The 26805-nt window shown below is 45.2% G+C and overlaps 1 protein-coding gene across 1 annotated transcript in view; it reads left to right on the forward strand.

Annotated features, from left to right (window-relative positions):
* The window catches only part of LOC126209938 (atherin-like), a 194449-nt gene extending 167977 nt beyond the window's left edge, over positions 1-26472 (forward strand). Inside the window, exon 3 of the mRNA XM_049939055.1 lies at positions 26267-26472. Coding sequence (XP_049795012.1) covers positions 26267-26472 — 206 coding nt within the window. The remainder of the gene's footprint in view (positions 1-26266) is intronic.
* Positions 26473-26805: the final 333 nt, after the last annotated feature.

Here is a 26805-nt window from a genome sequence, read left to right on the forward strand (position 1 = left end):
AAGCGATTCTGTAAATCCTTTACCAAACACTTAGCTGTGAATTAGTGAGTAGTATTATTGCGATGTAAATGAAGTGCCTCAGCAGAACGTAACTTCTGTCTTGCAGCACTTGTTGTTTCTGAGACACTGAGTACACTTTATGAGTGCTCAAAATGTGAATGATGTACCACGTATACACAGTTATTTGGCGAGCTTGCCACCTAAACTGATCACTTACGAAATCTGCTTAGTTATCTTGGTAGAATATGTATTCCCTTAAGGCGAGACTTAATGCAGAACGCTTACAAGAAAGAGAAGTTTCCTGCGTCGTGCGTTGAAATATTTTGTGATAACTACGTTTATCATGAGCCGGCCGAAGTGGTCTCGCGCCATGCAATTTTTTACCCATTGAGTGAGCTGACATGACTAAGTTCGATTCTCGGTGGAACAACATGATATACGTGAAGACGTACCTGGATGATGAAGCGTAAGGAGAGTAGCGACACACCCTTCTGCATCATGTATGAAGCACTTTTTTTTTTTTTCCTATATACATTACCTCGGTGTAGGAACGTGCCGAGATATTGGTTTCTTTTTCTCAGAGCACGATGCGGTGCTAGATACATTTATTTTTGTTGTGGTATAAAGTAAAAGCACATTAAGAATGTATTAAAACAGTAAATAAAAATAAATAAATAAATAATCATTCCCACAAAAGATTTCCCCTTCCCATCCCTGATTCCTTGACGGACGAGGGGGACACTGCGACCGGGCCTCGGGTTACGACCCCTGATCGCTCTGCCCTCCCCGCCCTCACCCACCTCCTTAAAAAAAAAAAAAAAAAAAAAAAGAGCGAGACGTCCTACGTTCAAGCCTTCCCTCGAGTGAAAATTTTAATTTTTTATTTTCAGTTTATGTGACAAACTCTATTATAAAAAAAAAAAGTGGCCGTGCGGTTAAAGGCGCTGCAGTCTGGAACCGCAAGACCGCTACGGTCGCAGGTTCGAATCCTGCCTAGGGCATGGATGTTTTTTGATGTCCTTAGGTTAGTTAGGTTTAACTAGTTCTAAGTTCTAGGGGACTAATGACCTCAGCAGTTGAGTCCCATAGTGCTCAGAGCCATTTGAACCATTTTTTGTTTATCATGAGTGTAACAATTTTATGAGAAAGAAAGTTGCTGCTCACAGATAGGCACAGCAAGAAGACTCTCACAATTATAGCTTTCGACCGTTCGTGAACAATAGACAGACACACACACACACACACACACACACACACACACACACAAACACACACACACATACACAGCCGGCCGGTGTGGCCGAGCGGTTCTAGGCGCTTCAGTCTGGAACCCCGCGACCCCTACGGTCGCAGGTTCGAATCCTGCCTCGGGCATCGATTTGTGTGATGTCCTTAGGTTAGTTAGGTTTAAGTAGTTCTAAGTTCTAGGGGACTAGTGACCTCAGCTGTTGAGCCCCATTTGAACTTTTTTTTTTTTTTTTTTAACCACACACACACACAGGCGCGCGCGCGCGCTCAAACACGACTCACACAAACGACTGCAGTCTCAGGCAACTGAAACCACACTGACAGTGCCTGTCTATTGGTGACGAAGGCCTTAACGACCGAAAGCTATAATTGTGCGAGTCTTTTTTGTTGTGCCTATCTGCAACTCAGCATCTCCGCTTCTCAAAATATTGTTACATTCCATCCTGGATATTCCATTGTTTGATTTATGGTGAGTGTGTTCTTAGCTTATTTTCCGTTAAATATTTGAATGAAAGGTCAGCAATAGACGTGCCTGCTTATGTTATAGCAACATGGCTCTAGCTGCGTTTAGTTTATAGCACAACGCGGCTCGAGAGCCTTGGGACAGCCAAGCTGACCATACAGCTACAGACAGCATGGTGGCACGTACACTCTGCAAGAGGGACCATCGACGCCATAGACTGGCCGCCATGGGCTGCTGATACAAACCGTATGGAAAACATGTGGGCTGACGTCACCAGGAGCTTAACAGATAACTGCCTATAAAACCAACTGACTACGGCTGACGCTCTTTGGGACTGAGTTCTTGAAGCCTAGGAGGAAGCTGCTCCTTCGGGCTGTTAAGTTCGGCGCCTTAAGATTCTGTGGCAAGACGCATGATAGAAGTACAAAATAATGTGGGATTCTTGATAAAATGTCAGAGTCCTTAAAACGTTTTGTTATGTCGTCTTTTTCTTCATTTTTCCTCACTGACCGGCTGTGGAAGATCACTTTAAGAAAAAAAAGTCTCAGTTTGCTTTGAGAGTTTGTTTTGAATATACAGTTTGTTAAATATTATTTTTATTTTATTTATACCCTGTCTAGATGCTTACAAAGTAATATTTAGATGGACCCATTAAAAGTATTTTGTTTTATTTCAAATACATCTCTCTCTTCCCAACAGTCTATTAACACACCCTCCGCCCTCAAAAAATTATGCAAACGATTTCGTGTTACATTTATCCATTCTTAATTTCTCCACCATCCACCCCCTCCCCCCCCCCCCCTCCGCCACCGCTCTCTCTCTCTCTCTCTCTCTGTCTCTCACCTTTCTTACATCATCACCTCAATTGCCCTTCTACTCCAGTCTCCTAAAACATTAAAAATGAAACTATACTTTCTCGTTTGATTTCTGCTTTCTTTACTGTCATCTACCATTCCTCTCAAAACCTATTAAACCGTATTCTTTTATATTCTCTTACCTACAATCCATTCTTCATTCTGAAATCATTGCTTCCTTCTCTCTCTGTTCTAAGGTAAAACGAACTGTGACATACGTCTATGTAAGGAATACTTTGCAAGCTTTTCGCCCTTTTACTTTGCACTTCTGCACTCCCATTCATTCATAGATCCCTCCCTTCTTCCTGCTACTCCTCCCTTGACATCTGCATTCACATCTGCATGAATAGTCTGCAATTCACGGTTAACTGCTTGTCAGGGAGTTCTTTGAACCACTATCACATTATTTCTCTACCGTTCCATTCTCACAAAGCGCGTTCAAATGATCAACAATTAAAGCTTACCGTGCAAGCAGTGTCGTCTCTTATCACAATAGCCATGTTCCTATGTATGTATGGGTAAACAAAATATCCTGGCGTTCAGCGGAGGAGGTTGACTCGAGGAATTTAGTGAAAACGCTTCGCCGCAACGTAAAATACCAATGTTTCAAAGATTTCCATCCTAACTCATTTAACATATCCATGACACAATCTCCCCTACTTCTTAATAATACAAAACAAGTGGCAGTTCTTTGAACTTTTTAGATGTCCTCCGTCAGTCCTAACGTTTAGGGATCCCATACAGCGCAGGAATTCTCGTGAAGAGAACGGACAAGCATGCTGTAGGAGGTCACTTTAACTGATTTGTTGCATTTTCTACGTATTCTACGAATAAAACGCGGTATTTAGGTTTCCTTCTCCACAATGTTTTCCGTATGGGAATTCCAATTTAAGTTGTTCGTAATCGACAACCGTTAAGTGTGACTGATTTATCATGTCAGCAAAATTTAACGGAATTCGTTTGGTATTCATATACCAATCTATTCCATCTCGTTATCGAAAACTGTATGAAGATGTGCAGGTAATGTTTCAATCCCACGCATGTAGCGACTTGCTGAGTTAAGCCGCATTTAAAACGCAGTGACCAAAACAAAACAAACAAAAGAAAACAACTTTCTTGGTGGCTGATCGATAATGGACGCTACGGTCGCAGGTTCGAATCCTGCCTTGGGCATGGATGTGTGTGATGTCCTTAGGTTAGATAGGTTTAACTAGTTCTAAGTTCTAAGGGACTACTGACCTCAGAAGTTGAGTCCCATAGTGCTCAGAGCCATTTTTTGAACCTGTTTAGGGTCAATTATCACGTTTTGCACCGTCAAGATATATCTTCAACATCATTTTGCATTTCGCTTTGCTCTTCTGAGGAGTTTTCTAGACTGCTGTATTACCTGCCACAAATCTAGGAGAAATGTTCTGATTGTCTGCTAAATAGTTTATAAGTATTAGAAATAGGGGAAGGTCTACGTTACTGTATTTGCGGCTCACACTCATCACTTCCATTTGGCCAGGTGATGTTCCCGTCTGTTATTGCGAACTGTGTCCATTCAGACAGGAAATCACGAATCCAGCCACACAGCTGAGATGGTAGTCCACAGGAAAGAAAAAAATTGTCCAATTGTCTCTAAGCACCATGGGACTTAACATCTGAGGTCATCAGTCCCCTACTTAGAACTACACTCCTGGAAATGGAAAAAAGAACACATTGACACCGGTGTGTCAGACCCACCATACTTGCTCCAGACACTGCGAGAGGGCTGTACAAGCAATGATCACACGCACGGCACAGCGGACACACCAGGAACCGCGGTGTTGGCCGTCGAATGGCGCTAGCTGCGCAGCATTTGTGCACCGCCGCCGTCAGTGTCAGCCAGTTTGCCGTGGCATACGGAGCTCCATCGCAGTCTTTAACACTGGTAGCATGCCGCGACAGCGTGGACGTGAACCGTATGTGCAGTTGACGGACTTTGAGCGAGGGCGTATAGTGGGCATGCGGGAGGCCGGGTGGACGTACCGCCGAATTGCTCAACACGTGGGGCGTGAGGTCTCCACAGTACATCGATGTTGTCGCCAGTGGTCGGCGGAAGGTGCACGTGCCCGTCGACCTGGGACCGGACCGCAGCGACGCACGGATGCACGCCAAGACCGTAGGATCCTACGCAGTGCCGTAGGGGACCGCACCGCCACTTCCCAGCAAATTAGGGACACTGTTGCTCCTGGGGTATCGGCGAGGACCATTCGCAACCGTCTCCATGAAGCTGGGCTACGGTCCCGCACACCGTTAGGCCGTCTTCCGCTCACGCCCCAACATCGTGCAGCCCGCCTCCAGTGGTGTCGCGACAGGCGTGAATGGAGGGACGAATGGAGACGTGTCGTCTTCAGCGATGAGAGTCGCTTCTGCCTTGGTGCCAATGATGGTCGTATGCGTGTTTGGCGCCGTGCAGGTGAGCGCCACAATCAGGACTGCATACGACCGAGGCACACAGGGCCAACACCCAGCATCATGGTGTGGGGAGCGATCTCCTACACTGGCCGTACACCACTGGTGATCGTCGAGGGGACACTGAATAGTGCACGGTACATCCAAACTGTCATCGAACCCATCGTTCTACCATTCCCAAACCGGCAAGGGAACTTGCTGTTCCAACAGGACAATGCACGTCCGCATGTATCCCGTGCCACCCAACGTGCTCTAGAAGGTGTAAGTCAACTACCCTGGCCAGCAAGATCTCCGGATCTGTCCCCCATTGAGCATGTTTGGGACTGGATGAAGCGTCGTCTCACGCGGTCTGCACGTCCAGCACGAACGCTGGTCCAACTGAGGCGCCAGGTGGAAATGGCATGGCAAAGCCGTTCCACAGGACTACATCCAGCATCTCTACGATCGTCTCCATGGGAGAATAGCAGCCTGCATTGCTGCGAAAGGTGGATATACACTGTACTAGTGCCGACATTGTGCATGCTCTATTGTCTGTGTCTATGTGCCTGTGGTTCTGTCAGTGTGATCATGTGATGTATCTGACCCCAGAAATGTGTCAATAAAGTTTCCCCTTCCTGGGACAATGAATTCACGGTGTTCTTATTTCAATTTCCAGGAGTGTACTTAAACCTAACTAACCTAAGGACATCACACACATCCATGTCCGAGGCAGGATTCTAACCTGCGACCGCAGCAGCACCGCGGTTCCGGACTGAAACGCCTAGAACCGCTCGGCCACAGCAGCCGGCTAGTCCACAGGAAAGCAATGCGGTTAGAAGCCGCGTATCAGAAACAATATCAATAGCCTTTTAGGAATTCTATAAATACGGTGTGAATTTTAGAGCCCCTGTACGCAGTTCGTCGTGCGAATCAAGTGCCAAATGTGTCTGACAAGAGCGATGGTTTCCAGACTCATTCTGGTTTGATGTCAGAATGTAATATATTTCGGGGTACTTCATGACGTTGGAACAAGGTATTTCTTCACACGTCCTGCTACATGTCAATGTCAATGAAATGGATCTTTATCTCAGTGTGTTACGTTTATTTTTTTCGTATGTATTGCAATGGTTGCGCAATTTTCCATTCGTCTCCTGCGCCACAAACCCTAGAATTCTCCTCATGACGTCGTAGGAAAAGTAATTAAGCCGTTTCGTTGTTGATGCTCAAGTTAAACTCGTACATTGTTAACCAACTAAAGTAGGACATTGCCTGTAGAAACATAATAGTTCTGCTACGACTACACTGCTGGCCACCGTAAATGCAACACCAAGAAAGACAAGAGGTAGCACAACAAAATTTATTTTGTAGATAACATGTTGACCAAGTATCAAATGATTACGTTTACAGACGTCTGTGACATGTGGTTCCCGCCAGAATCAGTAGCCAGAGTAGCCGCCATTGTTGGAGATCACCGCTGCCACACGTCTCGGCATTCAGTCAAAGAGACTTTGGGTGTGTTCCTGGGGTACAGCAGCCCAAGCAGCTTCCACACGTTGCCAAAGATCATCTGGTGTGGCAGCTAGGGATGTAATCTGGGTCACTCGTTGAGCAACCATGGACCACATGTTTTCTATCGGCGAAAGATCCGGAGAGCGAGCCGGCCAGGGAAGCAATTCAATCTGGTTATTGACGGAGAACCTTTGGACAATGCGTGCCACGTGTGGTCGCGCATTATCCTGTTGAAATATGGCTGTGGCCGAGCCCTGAAGGTAAGGAAGGACAACTGGCTCCAGCACCTCGGATATGTAGCGCCGGCAATTTAAAGTACCGGCAATGCGTACTAGAGGCGTGTGAGAGTAATATCCAATACCGCCCCATACCATAATACCCGGTCCAAGAGCAGTGTGGCGGTGCATAATGCAGCTGTCCAGCATCCTCTCTCCACGGTGTCTCCACACTCGAATCCGACCATCGTGGTGCTGCAGACAGAAGCGTGCCTCGTCAGTAAAGACAACGTCATTCCATTCTGCCGTCCACATCCGTCTGTCATCACACCATTGGCGACGGAGACGTCTGTGGTTCTGCGTCAATGGTAGATGAAGCAATGGACGTCTTGCGGACAGACCACTCTGCTGTAAACGGCGTCGAATGGTACGCGCAGACACTGGATGATGCGTTACAGACGCAATGTGCTGTGCTATGGTTCGGGATGTAACTGAGTGATCCGTCACTGCTATGCGCACAATTAGCCTATCAGCACGTGCAGTGGTGCACCGAGGTGAATGCGATCGACCACGTCGGTCCGTCGTACCCTCCTGCATCCAACGGTCACATATCCGCATTACAGTTGTTTGGTTTCGTCCAACACGACTAGCGATTTCTCTGTATGATAATCCACAATCTCGGTAAGCCACTATCCTTCCTCTGTCGAACTCGGATACTTGATCAAAAGATGTTCGCTGTTGTCTACGAGGCATAACTGATCGTCTTGTGAAACAACCACAAGGTAAACACACGTGCCGAACGTACACTCGTCGAAATCGCCAAGCCTTAAATGGCGCTATGAGGTGGCGCCACAGGCGCGCGTGATGTGCGTCTGCGCTGATATTCTAATCAGTTGCATATCTCATCGCTGCAAACTCGTGGTGTAAATTTCACTTGATTCGGATGCTTCCTTCAGGGTGTTGCATTTACGGTGGCCAGCAGTGTATGATGGGCTCATGACAACATAATGGAACGCGTCTGGTGACGCTATGATAGTTTTGTTACTTCCCAGAATGACAGAGAATTATCTTCTAATATTCTCTTGATATATTCGTGGTATACCAATGAAAAATTCTGAATGAATTCCACTTTGCTGTGGCATCGACTTATCAAATATACATATGTTTACAGACAGGTTACATTAGTTTCACTCAGCATCATCAACTGATCTCGTTGTCTGCAATGCGAATTATCTGTGTCACCCATCAGAAGGAGAAGGTGGGGGTGATGCACGGTGCAGTTGGTCACTTGCTCCATGAAAATGTCGACGCGCCGTAAAAAGTAATAGTCAGCAGTTTTCAGTTCGAAACTCGCGCGAGAGTAACATTTTACCTCCCGTTTGACAGAGCTACAAACAGCTATACCTAATCCAGAAAGACATCTTTAGAAATTTTGTCATCATTAGACGTCCCGCTACATTCAGTAACCAGCAGATCAAGAGGTAACAAACATGAAATACAGTGGAACTGCTGTTGAAAACACACAAAACTGTTAATCAAATCGTATCACGGAGTACTCTCTTAACCGTGTTTCATTCAGCAACCATTCTCTGCCACATTTTCGGATTTTTTGTTGTAGTCTGGCAAAGCTACTTGAGTATGACACAAGACTTCACGTTTTCATTAAGCCAGACATTCATTGTATGGTATTATAGTGAGGCAACAGTTGTATTAGTGTAGTGCATATTAACAGCGTTTCCCATTAAGTTACTGAACAAAACAGACACAAATATCAGAGAAATTGTAAACAATGTATTACATCTCGTTATCGAAAACTGTCTGATGATGCGCAAGTAGTTTTCAATCCCACGCGTGTAACGACTTGTTGTTTCTGAATTAAGCCACATTTAAATCGCAGTCGCTAAAGCAAAACAAAAAAATTAAAGCAAAAAGTAAGTTTCTTGATGGTTAATCGGTAAGGTGCGAGAAAGGTAAACACATGCAAGTGCCAGATTATAGGACATCCAGTAGGCACATTTGCCAGCCAAGCTCCTTTGTGATGTCTTCCAGGTCTCACTTGTTACTCTGCAACTGCAAGGAATCTCATTTGTTGCCAACAAATGTCAACTGCGAAGGACACGTCCCTGTGAAGCAGTTCGCAAAACGAAACACCTTCTTTATGCCACCACATGTATATCAATAAAAATACATGTAGACAGACCATCATTTGAGATAATCTTTGCTATCGCTTACCAATTATTTTCTCTTAATGAAGTTACCATAACAATCGCCATCAGGCTACACTGTTTCAACTTTATGGTGACCTTCTTAAATCTATCATGGCAAATTCGAGGATGAATCCCTTGAAAGGGCGCAGACTACTGCTTTCCCCATCCTCCCAGTTCGATATTTCGCTTCCTGTCTAATCTCGTTTTCGATGAGGCGTTGTATCGTAACACTCCTTCCTTTCTTCAAACCTCAATATAACTACTGAAGGTAAGTATCACACGAAGGTTAATAGGTCGTCACACTTGCCAATTATCGGATACATTATCGTTGACCATAGTACCAAATCGCAGAACATCCTCCATCAACGCGTATGTGCCTTCCTTTTGTGGTGATTAATTTATCTCACAACGATCGTACTTAAAATAACACAGCTTGACTTTTTCGATAGAAATCAGTCCATACAAGGCACAGATGTTTTTGCATTGTCTCCAATGCATTAACCCTTTTACTAAAGACAAACGAACACAATGTCACAAATGTTACACTTTTCTCCGCTTTAGACTCTGTTTTCTAATGTCAAAAATGAGAAATACTCGAGTTGTCTTGGCACGAGCTATACTACAAACTCGAACAAAATAAGACCACAGTTAAATATGCTTATAGCTACATGCCACGGAGCATGCTGTAACATGCTATTATATCGTACACAATGTAACATAATGTTATACCTGCTAATTCGAGGGCAGGGAAGTCCGTTGGAGACCATAGCCTCTGTGCCTAATGCGATCACCTGAGCTGACGCCGGTCTGTGTGAAGCGGCCTTTGGCTGATGGCGTCTTACTGTGACGGACACCCACGAGCCCTTTGACAAACACTTTTCTTCACTGCCTGGTTAGAAAATGAACGAAACTCTATCTGACCTCCTGTCACGCTGATGCTCCTAGCAGACAGACGGAATACGGTTTAAAAAGAAAGGAAAAATATGGGTTTGGTATCATTGCTTTGTGTTCGCACTGCCTGAAGCTGACTAATAGGCCACGAATAGGTTGTCAAAACAATAGCTCAAATGTAAGTCAAAATTTACCGTACCTTGTGCTGCTCACATCATTATGACGAAGACATGATGCTGACACATGTAAATTTTGGTTGTTGGACTCAGGCTAGCTTGTAGTGCCTAAGGTGTGGGTTCGATTCCCACGGGGGTAGCATTTTTTACATCCAAAAACATATCCTCTTGACCTCCAGAAACATCAAGTAAAGAACGCAGGACTATACCGTGGTCAAATCAACATCAAACATGTCCATTCGCTAGTGAGTGGAACAGAGTTGAATTAGTTTTGGCAGTCAGACACTGAAGTCGCTGCTACCAGAAACTCTGTCTCTAGTAAGCTTTCTTACACTAGTAATGTTACTTTAGTTCACGAGCCAATCGTCAAGTAAGGTCTTATTTTAAGTGACCTTGAGATTTTGAAAATGTAGACACTGGACTTTAAGCTCCGATTCCAATTTTCTCTGTATTTGAAGCATTCAGCATGATAATGACCCACCATTTCGGTTTTTCTTCACTATACCAAACTCCTCCAGGTCTCTACGAAAGGCGTGATCCTACCTAATAGTGAAAGGGAATTTGGTAAATGACACCACTTCATCTGAGGTCAAAACCGGTGATGTAGGTGAGCTTGGAGTCCCTGGCAGCATAGAACTATTCATTGTGTTAGCCATAGTCGAACAAGTGCACATATCGCTACTCATGAAGAAATAATACATATTTCATGTCTATTCGTAGCTGTAAGACAGTAACAAAAGGTGCCGGGTTCAAATCTCTGTAAGGTAAAAATAATTTTTATCGTTGTTTCAGTTTCGAATATCACTCTATTGGTGAACATATTTAATATCTGATAAATGATTGCGCTTAGTTAACAATTCATATACGAGGGCCGTTCAGAAAGTAACCTCCGGTTGATTTAAAAAAATACACCAAGTTAAATAAAAATATTTTAATATATACATCTTACAACTACATCTTTGCACTATTTTTCTACATAGTCTCCATAGCGATTGAGGCACTTATCGTATCTCTTCACAAGCTTTGAAATTCCTTCTGCATAAAAATCACCCGCTTGTGCCTGGAGCCAGCCTGTGACCGCATCTTTGAGCTCTTCGTCGTCATCAAACCGCTGTGACCCGAGCCATTTCTTCAAATGCATGAAGAGGTGATAATCACTTCGCGCCAGGTCTGGGCTGTAAGGTGGATGGTTGATAACGTCCCACTTGAATGACTCAAGAAGGGCCGTTGTTCTGCGAGCAGAGTGAGGACGGGCGTTATCGTGCAAAAAAACGATACCGGAAGTCAGCATACCACGGCGTTTGTTCTGTATAGCCCGTCGTAACTTTTTTATTGTTTCACAGTACACGTCTTGATTAATGGTCGTACCACGTTCCATGAATTCAACCAACAACACCCCTTTGGCATTCCAAAACACCGTTGCCATCAGTTTTCTGGCAGAAAAATCTTGCGAGGCTTTTCTTGGTTTGGTAGGCGAATTTGAATGTGCCCAAATCTTTGATTGTTCTTTTGTCTCAGGGTTCACGTACTTAATCCAGGTTTCGTCACCGATCACGATTCTGTTTAACAATGGTTCTCCTTCGTCCTCATAACGTGACAGAAAGTCTAATGCAGAGGCCGTTCTTTGAGTTTTGTGGTGGTCGATAAGAACTTTGGGCACCCATCGTGCACAGAACTTACGGTAACCCAATCTTGCTGTCACTATCTCGTACAAGAGAGTCTTAGAAATCTGTGGAAAACCAGTAGACAACTCCGACATTGAGAAACGTCGATTTTCACGAACTTTTGCATCAACTGTCTGAACGAGTTCGTCAGTCACCAATGATGGTCTACCACTCCTCTCTTCATCATGAACGTTTTCTCGTCCACTTTTAAATAAACGTACCCATTCACGGACAACTCCTTCACTCATAACTCTTGGTCCGTACACGGCACAAAGCTCACGATGAATAGCTGCTGCAGAATATCCGATGAATAGCTGCTGCAGAATATCCTTTGGCTGTAAAAAACCTTATGACAGCACGCACTTCACATTTGGCGGAGTTTTCTATTGCAGCACACATTTCAAACTGCCACAAAAACTAAACTAGCGCAGGTACGACGTTCACTCGACCACGGCTTGATGCTGACTGACCTGTTGAGTGCGTGAACGCACAGATGGCGTCGCTACTCCCCCCACAACCCGCACTGTGACCAATCAGAGGTTACTTTCTGAACCGCCCTCGTAGATACTGAATTCTTCTGCCCATCCTTCAACATAACTTTACTTCATGACGTTTCACGCTTCTGCGTTGCACTTTTATTACATACCTTTTGTGCTTACTTCTCAGGGGCAATATAAGCCACATGTGGTTTTTGGTGCAGTGCTAAACGTATCGTCCTTTATTTCCAGGTTCAGACGTTCGGCCTTGTAAACCCTTACTGGTGAAATTATGCGTAGTCGTGTGTCGATCAGACACGCAAGGTTTGTTTGGTTAACAGTGAGTCAAATTTAGATCATGAACAAAAGCTCTCATTTAATGAGTGTGATAATGAGCCGTGGTAAAATTTTCTGTTTTGAAGAGCGCGCCGCAGCGCGTAGTGTGAAGCAGCCGCCCTCCGTTTCTGGCGGTGGCGCCGCTGTGGCAGTCGCAGCTTTGGTGTCTCCCTCTGGTGTGAAAGGGGAAAGGTAGCGTGTTCACGTGCATTTAAGGGGCGCTATGAGCTCGCTAGGACCCCCTCCCCCACGCGGATCCTGTACAATCTCATCCCCTTCCCCCACCTCCTCCTTTTCCTTGAAAGGATGCGGATCCTGTACACCTCCCGCAAACTCGATCCTCCTCACCCACTCGTCTCCCCGATCCTCTCCCACCCCGCCCGCTGCCGCGCCTGTATTCGCACATCCCACCCGGTCTCCATCTCTCCACCCTCCTTACCCTCTCCCAAGGTGGCTTCCGCCAGCTCCCCCTCCCTGATGATGTCCTCCTCCCCTCCATCTACCCCTCCTATCAACTTTGACCCTGCCCCACCCCCCACTTCCGGTGTCCTTTCCTTTAGGCTCCCTCCCTCCATTCTCTTCCCTTCCCTTCTCTTTCTTTTTCCCACGTCCCCTCCCTCCACCCCTCTTCCCCCAGGCTTCCCCTCCCCCTTCCTCCCTCCCCCCTTTCTCCCCTGCCCGTGGCATCTCTGCTCTCCCCTCTCGCTCTCCCACTCCCCTTCCTCCTCCTCCTCTCTTGGCAGGTCCCCGGACTCGCACACGCATAGTGAACATTTGCGCGCCGGAGATCATCGACATCAGTATCTCGTGTGTGTGCTTCGTTTTGTGTTTCGTGCAGTTACGACTCCACTGTTCACCTGTGCCATCGCCGTTCTCCGCGTTTTGTGCGCCGTGTCCACAAGTGTTAGTGTTTTTCTCGTCCAACGTGAACGGCTTCATGTTTATTGTTTTTTTGTATCTCCATTTTTTGCCCGCCGTTTTTTGTATTGTCTGTATCACCTCTGTCATGTTATTGTTCCACTTAAGGCTGAAGACCAGCGTAATGTGCTGCTGCCAGCCCGCCTGTATAGGTGATTAAAATTACAATAAAGGAAAAAAAAACTCGCTAGGGGGGAGTCTGGTCAGTTGGTCAGCCGGGTCAGTGTGGGGCAGTCAGTGTCTGTCTGTCGTCCGGAGTGCTAGTATGCGTTAGGCCGGCAGTCTGCTCGAGTTCGTTCAGGCAATGGTCATTGGCGGTTGGATCGATCGGTTGGTCGGTCGCGCACTGGGGTACAAGATGACTGGTCCGTCTTGAGCGTCAGCGCATGTGAGGTCGCACGTCAGTCCACTGGACCGCGTCGTATAGCGAGGGGTAGTGACTTCCGGTCGACACGAGAGCAATAGGAGTCAACCCCGACGTCGGTCTGGCCGGCGCGAGCTGCGACGCCGTGAGACGGGAGATCGGCGCGCCTTCCTGCGTCCGTTGAAGCGGCTGGCAGCGGACGGTTCGGGAGAGTGTTTTGGGGGTGCCGCGTCAGGTCTTCGCCAGACATCGCAGTTTATTAGAAGTTATGTGATTGATGATATGTTGTTTCATTTACTTGTTAAATTCTACTTGTTTTCTTGGTCAGTCTCTCGTCCCCAGCTTGCTCGTCTATCTTCCGTCCGCATTTTTTAGGCAGGTAGTGTCTGTCTGTCCGTCGGTCTGCCGTACGTTAATAGCTGCCTCTGTCATGTTTGTCGGATTCTGTGTTAACGAATTTATTGCTTAACGTGTAGAGGTCGAATTCCTGAAATATGTATTTATCTTGCCTATCGTCTTGGGAGGCCGTATATGTGTAATGTAGAGCATGTTTGTACATTTTATGTAAGATTGCATTTCATGGATTTTTATTTAAATTGTCATTTCAGTATATAAAGTTGCCGCCCTTCCACTGTAAGAGTTTTCTTTTCAAAACAAGCTGTACTTTCGGTTGCAAGTAATTTTTTTTATGTTAGTGTTTTGTATCGTTTCCATCCCTCCTATGGGGTGCATAGTTTATGTTTTTGTGTGAGTTGTTAAAATTTTTAGTTAAAGTAATCTGGTGTGTTGCAGATTTGCACCAGTGTAGTCTTTCAGAGGTTGTTGTAAGCGGCCGTGACTACTGCCGTGTTAAAAGGGAGCGACAAGCTTCTCAGCCCGAAAGCTCATACTGTAAAAAAGAAAAATTGTTATCTCTGCCTCTGAATAAATTGTAACTTGTTATTTACAGCCCGCATCTCGTGGTCGTGCGGTAGCGTTCTCGCTTACCACGCCCGGGTTCCCGGGTTCGATTCCCGGCGGCGTCAGGGATTTTCTCTGCCTCGTGATGGCTGGGTGTTGTGTGATGTCCTTAGGTTAGTTAGGTTTAAGTAGTTCTAAGTTCTAGGGGACTGATGACCATAGCTGTTAAGTCCCATAGTGCTCAGAGCCATTTGAACCATTTTTTTTTTTTTTTGTTATTTACAGGGAGCTTTCTGATTATAATTTTTAAATCTGTTCTTTTTTTTTTTTAAAAAAAAGGGTTTTCAGGAATAAAATTTCCATTTGTTGAAAGAAATTTGTTTTCATCAGTTAACCATTGGCAACTACTTCCACGCTTACATAGTGTGATTAAATGTGTTAATATTCTTGATGAATCGCCAGTTAATAGAGTAAATTCTTAAGAAAAGATTTCGAAAGTAAATCCACGGTTCAGATAAGACATCTGAAGTGTTATTGTAATGAAACTTAATTTACAAGCATCTCATCCCTAATAATACGTTTCTAATATTTGTTGTACTGTAGTATTGGTTTATATCTGGACTGACTGCCATAATGGGCAGTGTTCTCTAGCTGTCTCTTGTGGTAACCATTGTGTGTAGTCAAACAACTGTACGGCATAGATTTCGGTGTTTAGAGGACGTGCGACACAACTACATTATGCTGGTTGCATGCAGTGGTGGCCCATTTTCCTTGCCTTCAGGTGTACATATGTTCCATATTTCCTCCAGAAGCAGTGGAGTGATTTCTACCGAACAGATTCGCTGTTGGGGTAAGAAACACCTGCATATCAATAGGGTGGACGTGGGAATACGTGTACGTCATTCATCCAGTATTTGAGAACGACAGGACTTATACAGTTGCAACAAACTCTACACATAATTTCAAACATTTACGGAACCTTTTCCGCCGACAACCCTCGCATAACGATGAAACGAAAAGAGTTTATTGTTTACTACGTTTTCGCTGTTGATGCCGTAAAACTGCCGCATCAAGGACTCAGAAATGGGGTGGGGGGAGGAGATGGACAGAGAAAGGAAAGAGGAAGAGGTGGACGGAGACGGGGAGGGGGGGGGGAGCGGAGATGAGGGAGCAGGAGATGAACAGAAAGACGGTGAAGGAGGAGATGGAGTAATAGAAGACTGGAAGAAATACTTACCTGGTCAACGCCGGCTACTCAACTAATAAATAAAATAAATATAGAACCGGTCAGTTGAGTCTTATAAAGATCATGGTCTTAAAGTTGTACAGAGCTCTGTATAAATGGTGGATTGTATGTAAGAAATAGCGCCAGAGTGGGACGTGACATTTGCAAAAGCAAAAATTAAAAATGTTCTGATTGCGTACATAAACGAATAACAATAAAATTCTAAAACCATAGAACAGTAGAGTGTCTATAGAGGGTATTTACAAGCTAACACTTGCTTGCCACAGCAGACAGCACTTTCTGCTTCGAGTGTAATTGTGTTTGTTGCTCCCGTTCTATTTCTGCGCGAAATACGTTTTCGTAACCACTATCCAGACAGTCTTTTACTTGACTTTCTTATCTCAGATGTAATGTAGTAACATTAATGCCAACCTGAATCGTCTCAGCAGCGGCCATACTGAAAGTTGTCCTACATTGTAGAGTCTGCTGCGTCAGCTCATATTGCCACTGCAGTATGGCGTGCTACCAGCTCTGGTGCCGTTTCAGTTGCGTGTGCGAACCCGGCTGTATGTCAAAATCAGAGCCATAGGGCGGTGATCCTACACACTTGAAAGAATTGCCTAAGTTCGACTCCCCCCACCCCACCACCGCCCTCTTCCGAAAAAACTACTTTTCCGAAATTTTTTCTACGGTAATTTTCTGTAATTTTATTTCATTCAAAAATACTACTTAAGTAGACAATAGTGATAAAAAATGTTATACACAACTACTTAAATGTATCACTGCTGCACATTGATTATAATGTACATATGCAGAGTGAAGTGACGAATAGTTATTTATATCAGGTTCGAGATTCGAATCCGTCTCTCCTGCTGGGTCATCAGCAAAAAATTCTAAAAACCTGGGAGAGTAGCATGTCTACAGTAGGAGACCTGGGTTCGATTCCCGACCTTGGAATTTTAGTTCGTTGCTTCAGTCTGCGCACACACATCATAGATGTCTGAGACATGAAAAGGATCCGTGGAACAATAAAATTCATTTGATTCATAAATCATAGGTTGGAAAAACTTTCCAAAAAAACACAAAATCTGTATCTTAATCTTGAAATGACGTAAGCCCCCCCCCCCCCCCAGATTCTTTAAAGGCTTGAACTCCCATGTATAAAACAACACCGTTTTTATACATGCTAGTTTATCTCGCATGACCTCATATCTTCTGGATTGTGTGTCGTGATCAAACAATGGAAAATCCGGGCGGAATAATGTCAGTAACGACAATATTACGCAAAGTATAAATTGCTACTCACCATTTAGTGGAAATGTTGAGTAGCAGACAGGCGCAACAACAAGATCACTAAACACCTAAGTTCTCGCTCCCGGTAGCTGAGTGGTCAGCGCGCCAGATTGTCAATCCTACGGGTCCGGGTTCGATTCCCGGCTGGGTCGGAGATTTTGTCCGCTCAGGGGCTGGGTGTTGTGTTGTCCTAATCATCATCATTTCATCCCCATCGACGCGAAAGTCGCCGAAGTGGCGTCAAATCGAAAGACTTGCACCCGGCGAACGGTCTACCCGACGGGAGGCCCTGGTCACACGACATTTTTTCTCGGCCAAAAAGCCTCCTTCTCGATTGGACAATATACACACACATATAGGTATTTACGGGAGCTCTAACACATGTTCACTGTCTCTGGTTGGCCTCGGCCGAGAGCTTGCTTGTTTAGCAGTCTTCTTGTTGTTCCTGTCTGCGACTCGCCATTTCCATTATATGGTGAGCAGTAATTTATCCTTTTCATAATACTGGACTATGTGTCGTACAATGACGTAATTTTGCAGGTAAATTCAGTTGTAGGCCTAGAAGCGGGTAACGTTTGCAAACTGGGTTGTGAGCACAGTTAATAGTAAGGAAGCGATAAATTAAAACATCATGCCTGATGATGAAATTTTACTCTATGAACAGCGAAATGTAGGGAGTTAACGCTCCATCAAGTCACACACGCAGTTTGTAACTTTGATAATCACTTATTGTGTTCAACCTTCAAGGTGAAATTATGAGTACATTATGTGTCGTGATCAATCAATGGAAAATCCGGGCGGAATAATGTCAGTAACGACAATATTACGCAAAGGATAAATTGCTACTCACCGTTTAGTAGAAATGTTGAGTCGCAGAGAGGCGCAATAAAAAGGGTCTATACAGGGGCGATGTTCTTCAGGACAGTATTATGGAAATGGAAGAGGATGTAGTTGAAGATGAAATGGGAGATATGATACTGCGTGAAGTGTTTGACAGAGCACTGAAAGACTTAAGTCGAAACAAGGGCCCGGGAGTAGACAACATTCCATTAGAACTACTGACAGCCTTGGGAGAGCCAGTCCTGACAAAACTCTACCATCTGATGAGCAAGATGAGACAGGCGAAAATCACTGACTTCAAGAAGAATATAATAACTCCAATCCCAAAGAAAGCAGGTGTTGACAGATGTGAAAATTACCGAACTATCAGTTTAATAAGTCACAGCTGCAAAATACTAACGCGAATTCTTTACAGACGAATGGAAAAACTGGTAGAAGCCGACCTCGGGGAAGATCAGTTTGGATTCCATAGAAATGTTGGAACACCTGAGGCAATACTGACCCTACGACATATCTTAGAAGAAAGATTAAGGAAACGCAAACCTACGTTTCTAGCATTTGCAGACTCAGAGAAAGCTTTTGACAATGTTGACTAGATACTCATTTTCAAATTCTGAAGGTGACAGGGAGCGAAAAGGTATTTACAATTTCTACAGAAATCAGATGGCAGTTATAAGAGTCGAGGGGCACGAAAGGGAAGTAGTGGTTGGGAAGGGAGTGAGACAGGGCTGTAGCCTCTCTCCGATGCTATTCAATCTGTATATTGAGCAAGCAGTAAAGGAAACAAAAGAAAAGTTCGGAGTGGGTATTAAAATCCATGGAGAAGAAATAAAAACTTTGAGGTTCGCCGATGACATTGTAATTCTGTCAGAGACAGCAAAGAACTTGGAAGAGCAGTTGAACGGAATGGACAGTGTCTTGAAAGGAGGCTATAAGATGAACATCAACAAAAGCAAAACGAGGATAATGGAATGTAGTCGAATTAAGTCGGGTAATGCTGAGGGAATTAGAATAGGAAATGAGACAATGTAGTAAAGGAGTTTTGCTATTTGGGGAGCAAAATAACTGATGATGGTCGAAGTAGAGAAGATATAAAATGTAGACTGGCAATGGCAAGGAAAGCGTTTCTGAAGATGAGAAATTTGTTAACATCGAGTATTGATTTAAGTGTCAGGAAGTTGTTTCTCAAAGTATTTGTATGGAGTGTAGCCATGTATGGAAGTGAAACATGGACGATAAATAGTTTAGACAAGATTAGAATAGAAGCTTTAGAAATGTGGTGCTACAGAAGAATTCTGAAGATTAGATGGGTAGATCATATAAGTAATGAGGAGGTATTGAATAGAGTTGGGGAGAAGAGGAGTTTGTGGCACAACTTGACTAGAAGAAGGGATCAGTTGGTAGGACGTGTTCTGAGGCATCAAGGGATCACCAATTTAGTACTGGAGGGCAGCGTGTAGGGTAAAAATCGTAGAGGGAGACCAAGAGATGAATACACTAAGCAGATTCAGAAGGATGTAAGTTGCAGTAGGTACCGGGAGATGAAGAAGCTTGCACAGGATAGAGTAGCACGGAGAGCTGCATCAAACCAGTCTCAGGACTGAAGACCACAACAATAACATAAGAGCATTTTAATTTTTTTTAAATTCCGTAATTAACTATACGAAATAGTAAAAATCAATTTTTGTTGCCCGGATATCCATTAGATGGGTAATTTGCGGCACTGGATGATTACGTGCCGTTTTATCCCACACTTGAAAAAGTCTTTAAAATATACAAATGGGAAGCTGTGTGTGTTCTTCATTAACTGTTTCACCTGGAACTTACAAGCAGCTACTAACATTACTGCTGTATTTGGTAACAATGTCAAACGCGAACTTCTCGGGACAAGGTACATAGCTTTTTTCCTGACAAGAAATTCAACACAGATGAAGTGGTGTAATGACTGACTCGAATACTTTGAAGCAGTTTCGGGCCTATCCTTAGTCAGCAGAAATAGGCAAAAATTGGAACAATTCGGACAAATAGTATATTCTGCTTGAGCACCTGCTGGCCGACCTTTGATACCCTCCGACACTTACTGTTTAACCGAGCTGAATTGGCTCCTTGTTGCGACTGCGTCCACGTTGAAGGTATAGAACTCGAAATTATAACAAATTATACAGAATATCAATCAAAAAGACATATTTGTTTTCGTTTCTACTATTTATTGTTTCTAAGACTATTTTTAATACTTCGAACACAATACAGTTAAAACTTCAGAATATACATTTTTAGTTGTTAGGATACTGTATCGTAGGAGTCTGAAATGGCTTTCTAAAATAGCAGCGAATGTTCACACAAAACTGACCATGGTAAAAACACTCTGATCGTAAATAAGTTACAATCTCTTTGAACGTCCCGCCTTGAGCATTCTTTATTGTTACTGCAAACGAAACCTTGATACGCTTAAAGTGATTGGGCAAATCGGGTGGAATCCTTGGCATACGGTGTATGACAGACATTATGATAGAGAACCCTCCAGACGATCTGTGAGGATAATTATTTCAGTGGCAATATTTCGCATAGTTTCAGTTTGTGAACGGGAATTATTACACAGTATCGGACGATTCAGATTGCGTAATAGTTTTCTAATCGTAAGCTAATAATCCCTCAAAATAAAATTTTCCCAGTGTACTCCTCTTCTTTTATAATCGACTGCAAGGAAGGAAACGTGCCGGCCGGGGTGGCCGAGCGGTTCTAGGCGCTACAGTCTGGAACCGCGCGACCGCTACGGTCGCAGGTTCGAATCCTGCCTCGGGCATGAATGTGTGTGATGTCCTTAGGTTAGTTAGGTTTAAGTAGTTCTGTTCTAGGGGACTGATGACCTCAGATGTTAAGTCCCATAGTGCTGAGAGCCACTGTTTTGAGGAAGGAAACAAAGTAGAAAATTGTTGTCTTTAGAATTGTTGTTTATATATGGGATTTTAACTACGATAGTAGCGCATTTAAACCAACAGATTAATTGTTTCTCCCAATTATATTGTTTCTTTCAAAAAGTTTTGCATCACCCATCACCCCGGTTCCCAGAACTCCTGAAGACAGACGTTCACTGTGGATATTGTGTCACAGACACAGTCCTTCCGACTATTCAGAGATGTCACAAACCCGCCCAAAAATGTTAACAACCATGCAGAAGCGCGAGTATTAGACAGAGGAGGTCTGACAGCCGGTCAGTTCCAGTCATTACACGAGGAAGGAGGTACACGGCTCGTCTTGTCTATAGTTCAACCATGCCTAGACGGTCAATACCGCAATTCGATCGCGTCCACGTTGTTACTTTGTGTCAGGAAGGGTTCTCAACAAGGGAAGTGTCCAGGCGTCTCGGAGTGAACCGAAGCGATGTTGTTCGGACATGGAGGAGACACAGAGAGACAGAAACTGTCGATGACAAGCCTCGCTCAGGCCACCCAAGGGCTACTACTGCAGTGGATGACCGCTACCTACGTATTACGGCTCGGAGGAACCCTGACAGCTGTAGTGTTTAATAAAAAAATAAATGGGAGAAGAGAGACCGTGAAAAAGGGAAAGAATGAAAAGCAAATCGGACTTTGTATTACAGAAAAGCTATCGGACTTCGTTATTCGGAAAAGCTATTGTTGGGGTGGTCCTTGTGGCATTTTTGAGCAAAAGTTAAACCAATTTTCACTACAAAAATTACTGAAAAGAAACAGAGAATAACAGAATGTAACTGACAGGGGGAAGTGGCGTAGATGAGAGATCATCCTTTACCAGGGTAACTTATCTTCTTTCGGGCGGCGTCCAGGTCTTCAAAAATCTCCTTCATTTCAGCGTGAAAAATCTGCTCCGAAATCTTGCAATAGTCCAGGAATCACTAATTTATACCAATTAAAATCATCTTGATACTGTATGCAATTTAATTCACTTTGCTACCTCCATCCACCGAATTTCTTAACAACTTCCACAATGTCTACACATTACAATCAAATCAAGATTAGCCATTAAGTTTTTACGTCAGCATCAGATCACGCCTGCCTTAAGCTTCGGCTAACAAGAGACAAACAAAAAACGGATAGAAAACAAAAAAAGTGTTACCATTTTAGTATTTTCTCTGCCGTCGAGCGCTCATACCGCTGCGACGGGATATTTTTTATCTGAGGGAACGAGTGTAGCGCGGCGAAATTCAAAGCCCCGCTACACAGCAACTCCATCATGTTGAACAATGCTCCTCGTGCAGCCACAGGACGTCTTGTTATGACTCAAACCGTGCGCAATAGGCTGCATGATGCGCAACTTCACTCCCGACGTCCATGGCGAGGTCCATCTTTGCAACCACAACACGATGCAGCGGGGTACAGGTGACCCCAACAACATGCCGAAAGGACCGCTCAGGATTGGCATCACGTTCTCTTCACCGGCATCCCTTCAACCAGACAATCATCGGAGACGTGTCAGGCTGAACACCTTAGACACACTGTTCAGCGAGTGCAGCAAGGTGGAGGTTCCCTGCTGTTTTGAGGTGGTGGTTATGGAAGGCGCCGTAACGGCTGTTCGATACGTTAATGCCATCCTCCGACCGATGGTGCAACCGTATCGGCAGCATATTGGCGAGGCATTCGTCTTCGTGGGCGACAATTCACGCCCCCACCGTACAGATCTTGTGAATGACTTACTTCAGGACAACGACATCGCTCGACTAGAGTGGCCAGCACGTTCTCCAGACGTGAACCCTATCGAAAAGGGCGGTTTATGGACGACGTCACCCACCAACCACTCTAAGGCATCTACGCCGAATCGTCGTTGAGAAGTGGGACAATCTGTATTAACAGTGCCTTGATGAACTTGTCGATAGTATGGCACGACGAATACAGGCATGCATCCACCAGTTGTGAAGATCTCGCTGTATGGTGGTATTACATGGAACGCGTGCTTTCCATGAGCAATAAAAAGGGCAAAAATGATGTTTATGTTGATCTCGATTCCAATTTTCTGCATAGGTTCCGGAACTCTCCGAACCGAGGTGATGCAAAACTTGTTTTGATGTGTGTATATATGTATGTGTGTATATAAGCAATATATTTGCTTATATTTGCTGTATATAAGCAATAAATTTGGGGGAAACACTTTACCTATGGGTTTAAGTGCGCTACTACTGTGTTTAAAACCTATTGCGAGAAAGGAAAGAAAACGCACATTTACATTCCACAGCATTTTCTTCTTGCAGTCGGTTTTAACAAGTATCGTGTACACATTTGAAGGAAATGGGTCTAGAACTTTTAGAGATTTCTGGAAATAGCGTTTCCGCTTTGTAACATTAGGCTACTATAGAACAGATTGTGGTTTAATATGCCTAAGTAAACGTTTTATGGTGATGTTTTAGAGATATACGAGGAGGAAAGGAGCCTCGGAAATGCTCATACCTATGAAATGACAGCAAGTGGTGCACACGCTCCTTGGATGTTACTCGATACCCTTCGCTTAGAGGCTGCAAATTGCTTGCTTATGCATAGAGAAAATTTTATGTATGGTTCCAATAGGTTGGAAGAATTATACAGAGAAATATTTTATATTGTGGGTATCTGTGGCTTTGGCAAGGATGTCAGGAAGAATTCCGCTAACAGTTGGAGAAATTATTGTTCATTGAAAACAACCGGTTTCGAGGCCTAAAGCCTTATCATCATGTGCAACAATGTTAAAAGGTCATAGGCGTACCCACCGCTCCTAGTCAAAATTTACTATTCAGGTATTATTGTTAACAGTACGACGGTAACAAAGACGCGTTCCTTGCTTTTAGGACTACTGTTGATAGGTGAAACTTGCAGTTACGGAGCCGTGTTTTAAAACTTGCCTTCATCGGCACCGGCCGGAGTGGCCGAGTGGTTCTAGGCGCTACAGTCTCGAATCGCGCGACCTCTGCGGTCGCAGGTTCTGTTGTGGCGTAACAAGACAGCCACGCCACTCGGAAGTAGCTGAAAGGCACGCGTTAACTCACGCAGGCTAGTAGATAGGTCTGAAACAGGATACGTAATGAATGCTATAAAGAAAAGTACGTAGCTCCTGGAATACTTAACTCTAATCCATCCTTGTGGTACATCGCTCTTGACGATACAAGTGAGACTCTTTAGATACAAGCTATGTAATGCTAATGGCGCCTTGCTAGGTCGTAGCCATTGACTTAGCTGAAGGCTATTCTAACTATCGGCTCTGCAAATGAGCGAGGCTTCGTCAGTGTGCATCGCTAGCTACGTCGTCCGTACAACTGGGGCGAGTGCTAGTAAGTCTCTCGAGACCTGCCGTGTGGTGGCGCTCGGTCTGCGATCACTGACAGTGGCGACACGCGGGTCCGACATGTACTAATGGACCGCGGCCGATTTAAAGCTACCACCTAGCAAGTGTGGTGTCTGGCGGTGACACCACAGGTTCGAATCCTGCCTCGGGCATGGATGAGTGTGATGTCCTTAGGTTAGTTAGGTTTAAGTAGTGTCTTGAAAGGAGGATATAAGATCAACATCAACAAAAGCAAAACGAGGATAATAGAATGTAGTCGAATTAAGTCGGGTGATGCTGAGGGAATTAGATTAGGAAATGAGACACTTAAAGTAGTAAAGGAGTTTTGCTATTTGGGGAGCAAAATAACTGATGATGGTCGAAGTAGAGAGGATATAAAATGTAGACTGGCAGTGGCAAGGAAAGCGTTTCTGAAGAAGAGAAATTTGTTAACATCGAGCATAGATTTAAGTGTCAGGAAGTCGTTTCTGAAAGTATTTTTATGGAGTTTAGCCATGTATGGAAGCGAAACATGGACGATAAATAGTTTGGACAAGAAGTGAATAGAAGCTTTCGAAATGTGGTGCTACAGAAGAATGCTAAATATTAGATGGGTAGATCACATAAATAATGAGGAGGTATTGAACAGAATTGGGGAGAAGAGGAGTTTGTGGCACAACTTGAAAAGAAGAAGGGATCAGTTGATAGGACATGTTCTGAGGCATGAAGGGATCACAAATTTAGCATTGGAGGGCAGTGTGGAGGGTAAAAATCATAGAGGGAGACCAAGAGATGAATACACTAAGCAGATTCAGAAGGATGTAGGTTGCAGTAAGTACTGGGAGATGAAGAAGCTTGCACAGGATAGAGTAGCATGGAGAGCTGCATCAAACCAGTCTCATGACTGAAGACCACCACAACAACAACAACAACAACAACAAGTACTTTTAAGTTCTAGGGGACTGATGACCTCAGCAGTTAAGTCCCATAGTGCTCAGAGCCATTTGAACCTTCATCGGTGGGACGGCAGCGTAACCCGGTGTTGGGCCAAGTGAAAGTGGCCCGCACGAACGTGTTCGTTACCTTTCTTTCGCCATCATATTGAGATTTTTCACTGAATAGAGAATTTTACTAACAGCGATGGGTATGCCGACGACCTTTCAACGTTTCGGCACCTGACGATGCGGCTTTAGGCCTCGACACCGATTGTGTTTCAATGAAACACAGCAGGACTTGAAATTAAAATCTTCTGGGTTATTAGGCCGCGTCATGTTTCTTCTAAAATGATCGACGTTTCGACCCCTATGCTGGGATCTTTCTCAGGATCTTCTGGTGTCCACTACTGCTAGAACACAGAAACGTCGATCATTTTAGGAGAAACATGACGCGGCCTAATAACGCAGAAGATTTTAACTTCAGTGACAACGGCCACGAAAGCCTGCAGCAGGACTTCTTGTCGCAGGCTGAGATATTGGTAGGAGAGCCTTCGTACGGCTTCAAGTTAATTCTTAAATCGTATTTATTTCCTGTTTGAATTTATTTTTTGACGCCTCTACTGTGCCTGTAATTAAGCTCCTAGAGAACTGGAGGGGAGGGTGGCGGCGAGGATTCAGTGTCGCCACCGCCTCGGTACGGCGCTGCTCCGAATTTCCGGAGTGTCAGATCTGTGTGTCCCCGCGCTCTGAATGCACAACGCTGCTCGTTTAGCCGTCAAGGACGTATATAAAGGAGGAGATTGATCAGTGCATCGAGCGTCCTCGGTTGGCGCGATTTTAATTGTTCCTACTTAGCGACAACGAAGTGGGGGGGTGGGGGGGGGGGCAGACAGGGTGATCACGTGCCACCCGCTAAGCGTGATGTGGCGTTCCCTCTCTCCCCCTGCCAGGCACCCCGCGCCGAGCACGCACCCCTCCACACGACGCCCTACCTACTCGCTCAACCCGTTGGCGCCGCCGCGCTCAAAGAGAGACCGACTGACGGACACGCGTGCGGCGTGTGCCGGCAGCGCTCACAGTGAGAGAGAGTGCGGGGCCGGCTGCACGGTGGCGCCGCGCCGCGGCCGCCGCCGCAACCTGCGCCGCCCGGCTTCGACCTAGTGTCTGCCGCCTGCAGCGCCGGGCGGGTCGGGACCGCGGCAGCTGCCGCCCGCTACACTCACCGTCCGGTGCGGGCCGCGTCGCCGCTTCTCGCCGCGGAGCAGCAGGCAAGTAGGCGCCCCGCGCGTGCGCGCTCGCCACTGGTCACTACCTCCCCTCTCCCCCCTCCCCTACCCCTCCCCCGTACTGCTACTGGCCGCTGGTCCGCCATTGGTCATCCGGCCGTTCTCCCCCATCCCTCCGCCGCCTCACTCGCCTGAGCCTTCCCGCTGTGCGGTCCGCATCTGCTCCATCTCCTTCCTCTACCGCCACTCACTCCACACACACACACACACACACACACACACACACACACACACCATCTCACCTGCCTCCTTGCAAGTTGCCGTCCCGCCCCTGACCACCGGCCCATAGGGGAGGGGGGGAGAGGGGAAAAGTTCGGGCTCGC

This window comes from Schistocerca nitens, chromosome 10, assembly GCF_023898315.1.
Source record: "Schistocerca nitens isolate TAMUIC-IGC-003100 chromosome 10, iqSchNite1.1, whole genome shotgun sequence".
Taxonomy (NCBI): domain Eukaryota; kingdom Metazoa; phylum Arthropoda; class Insecta; order Orthoptera; family Acrididae; genus Schistocerca; species Schistocerca nitens.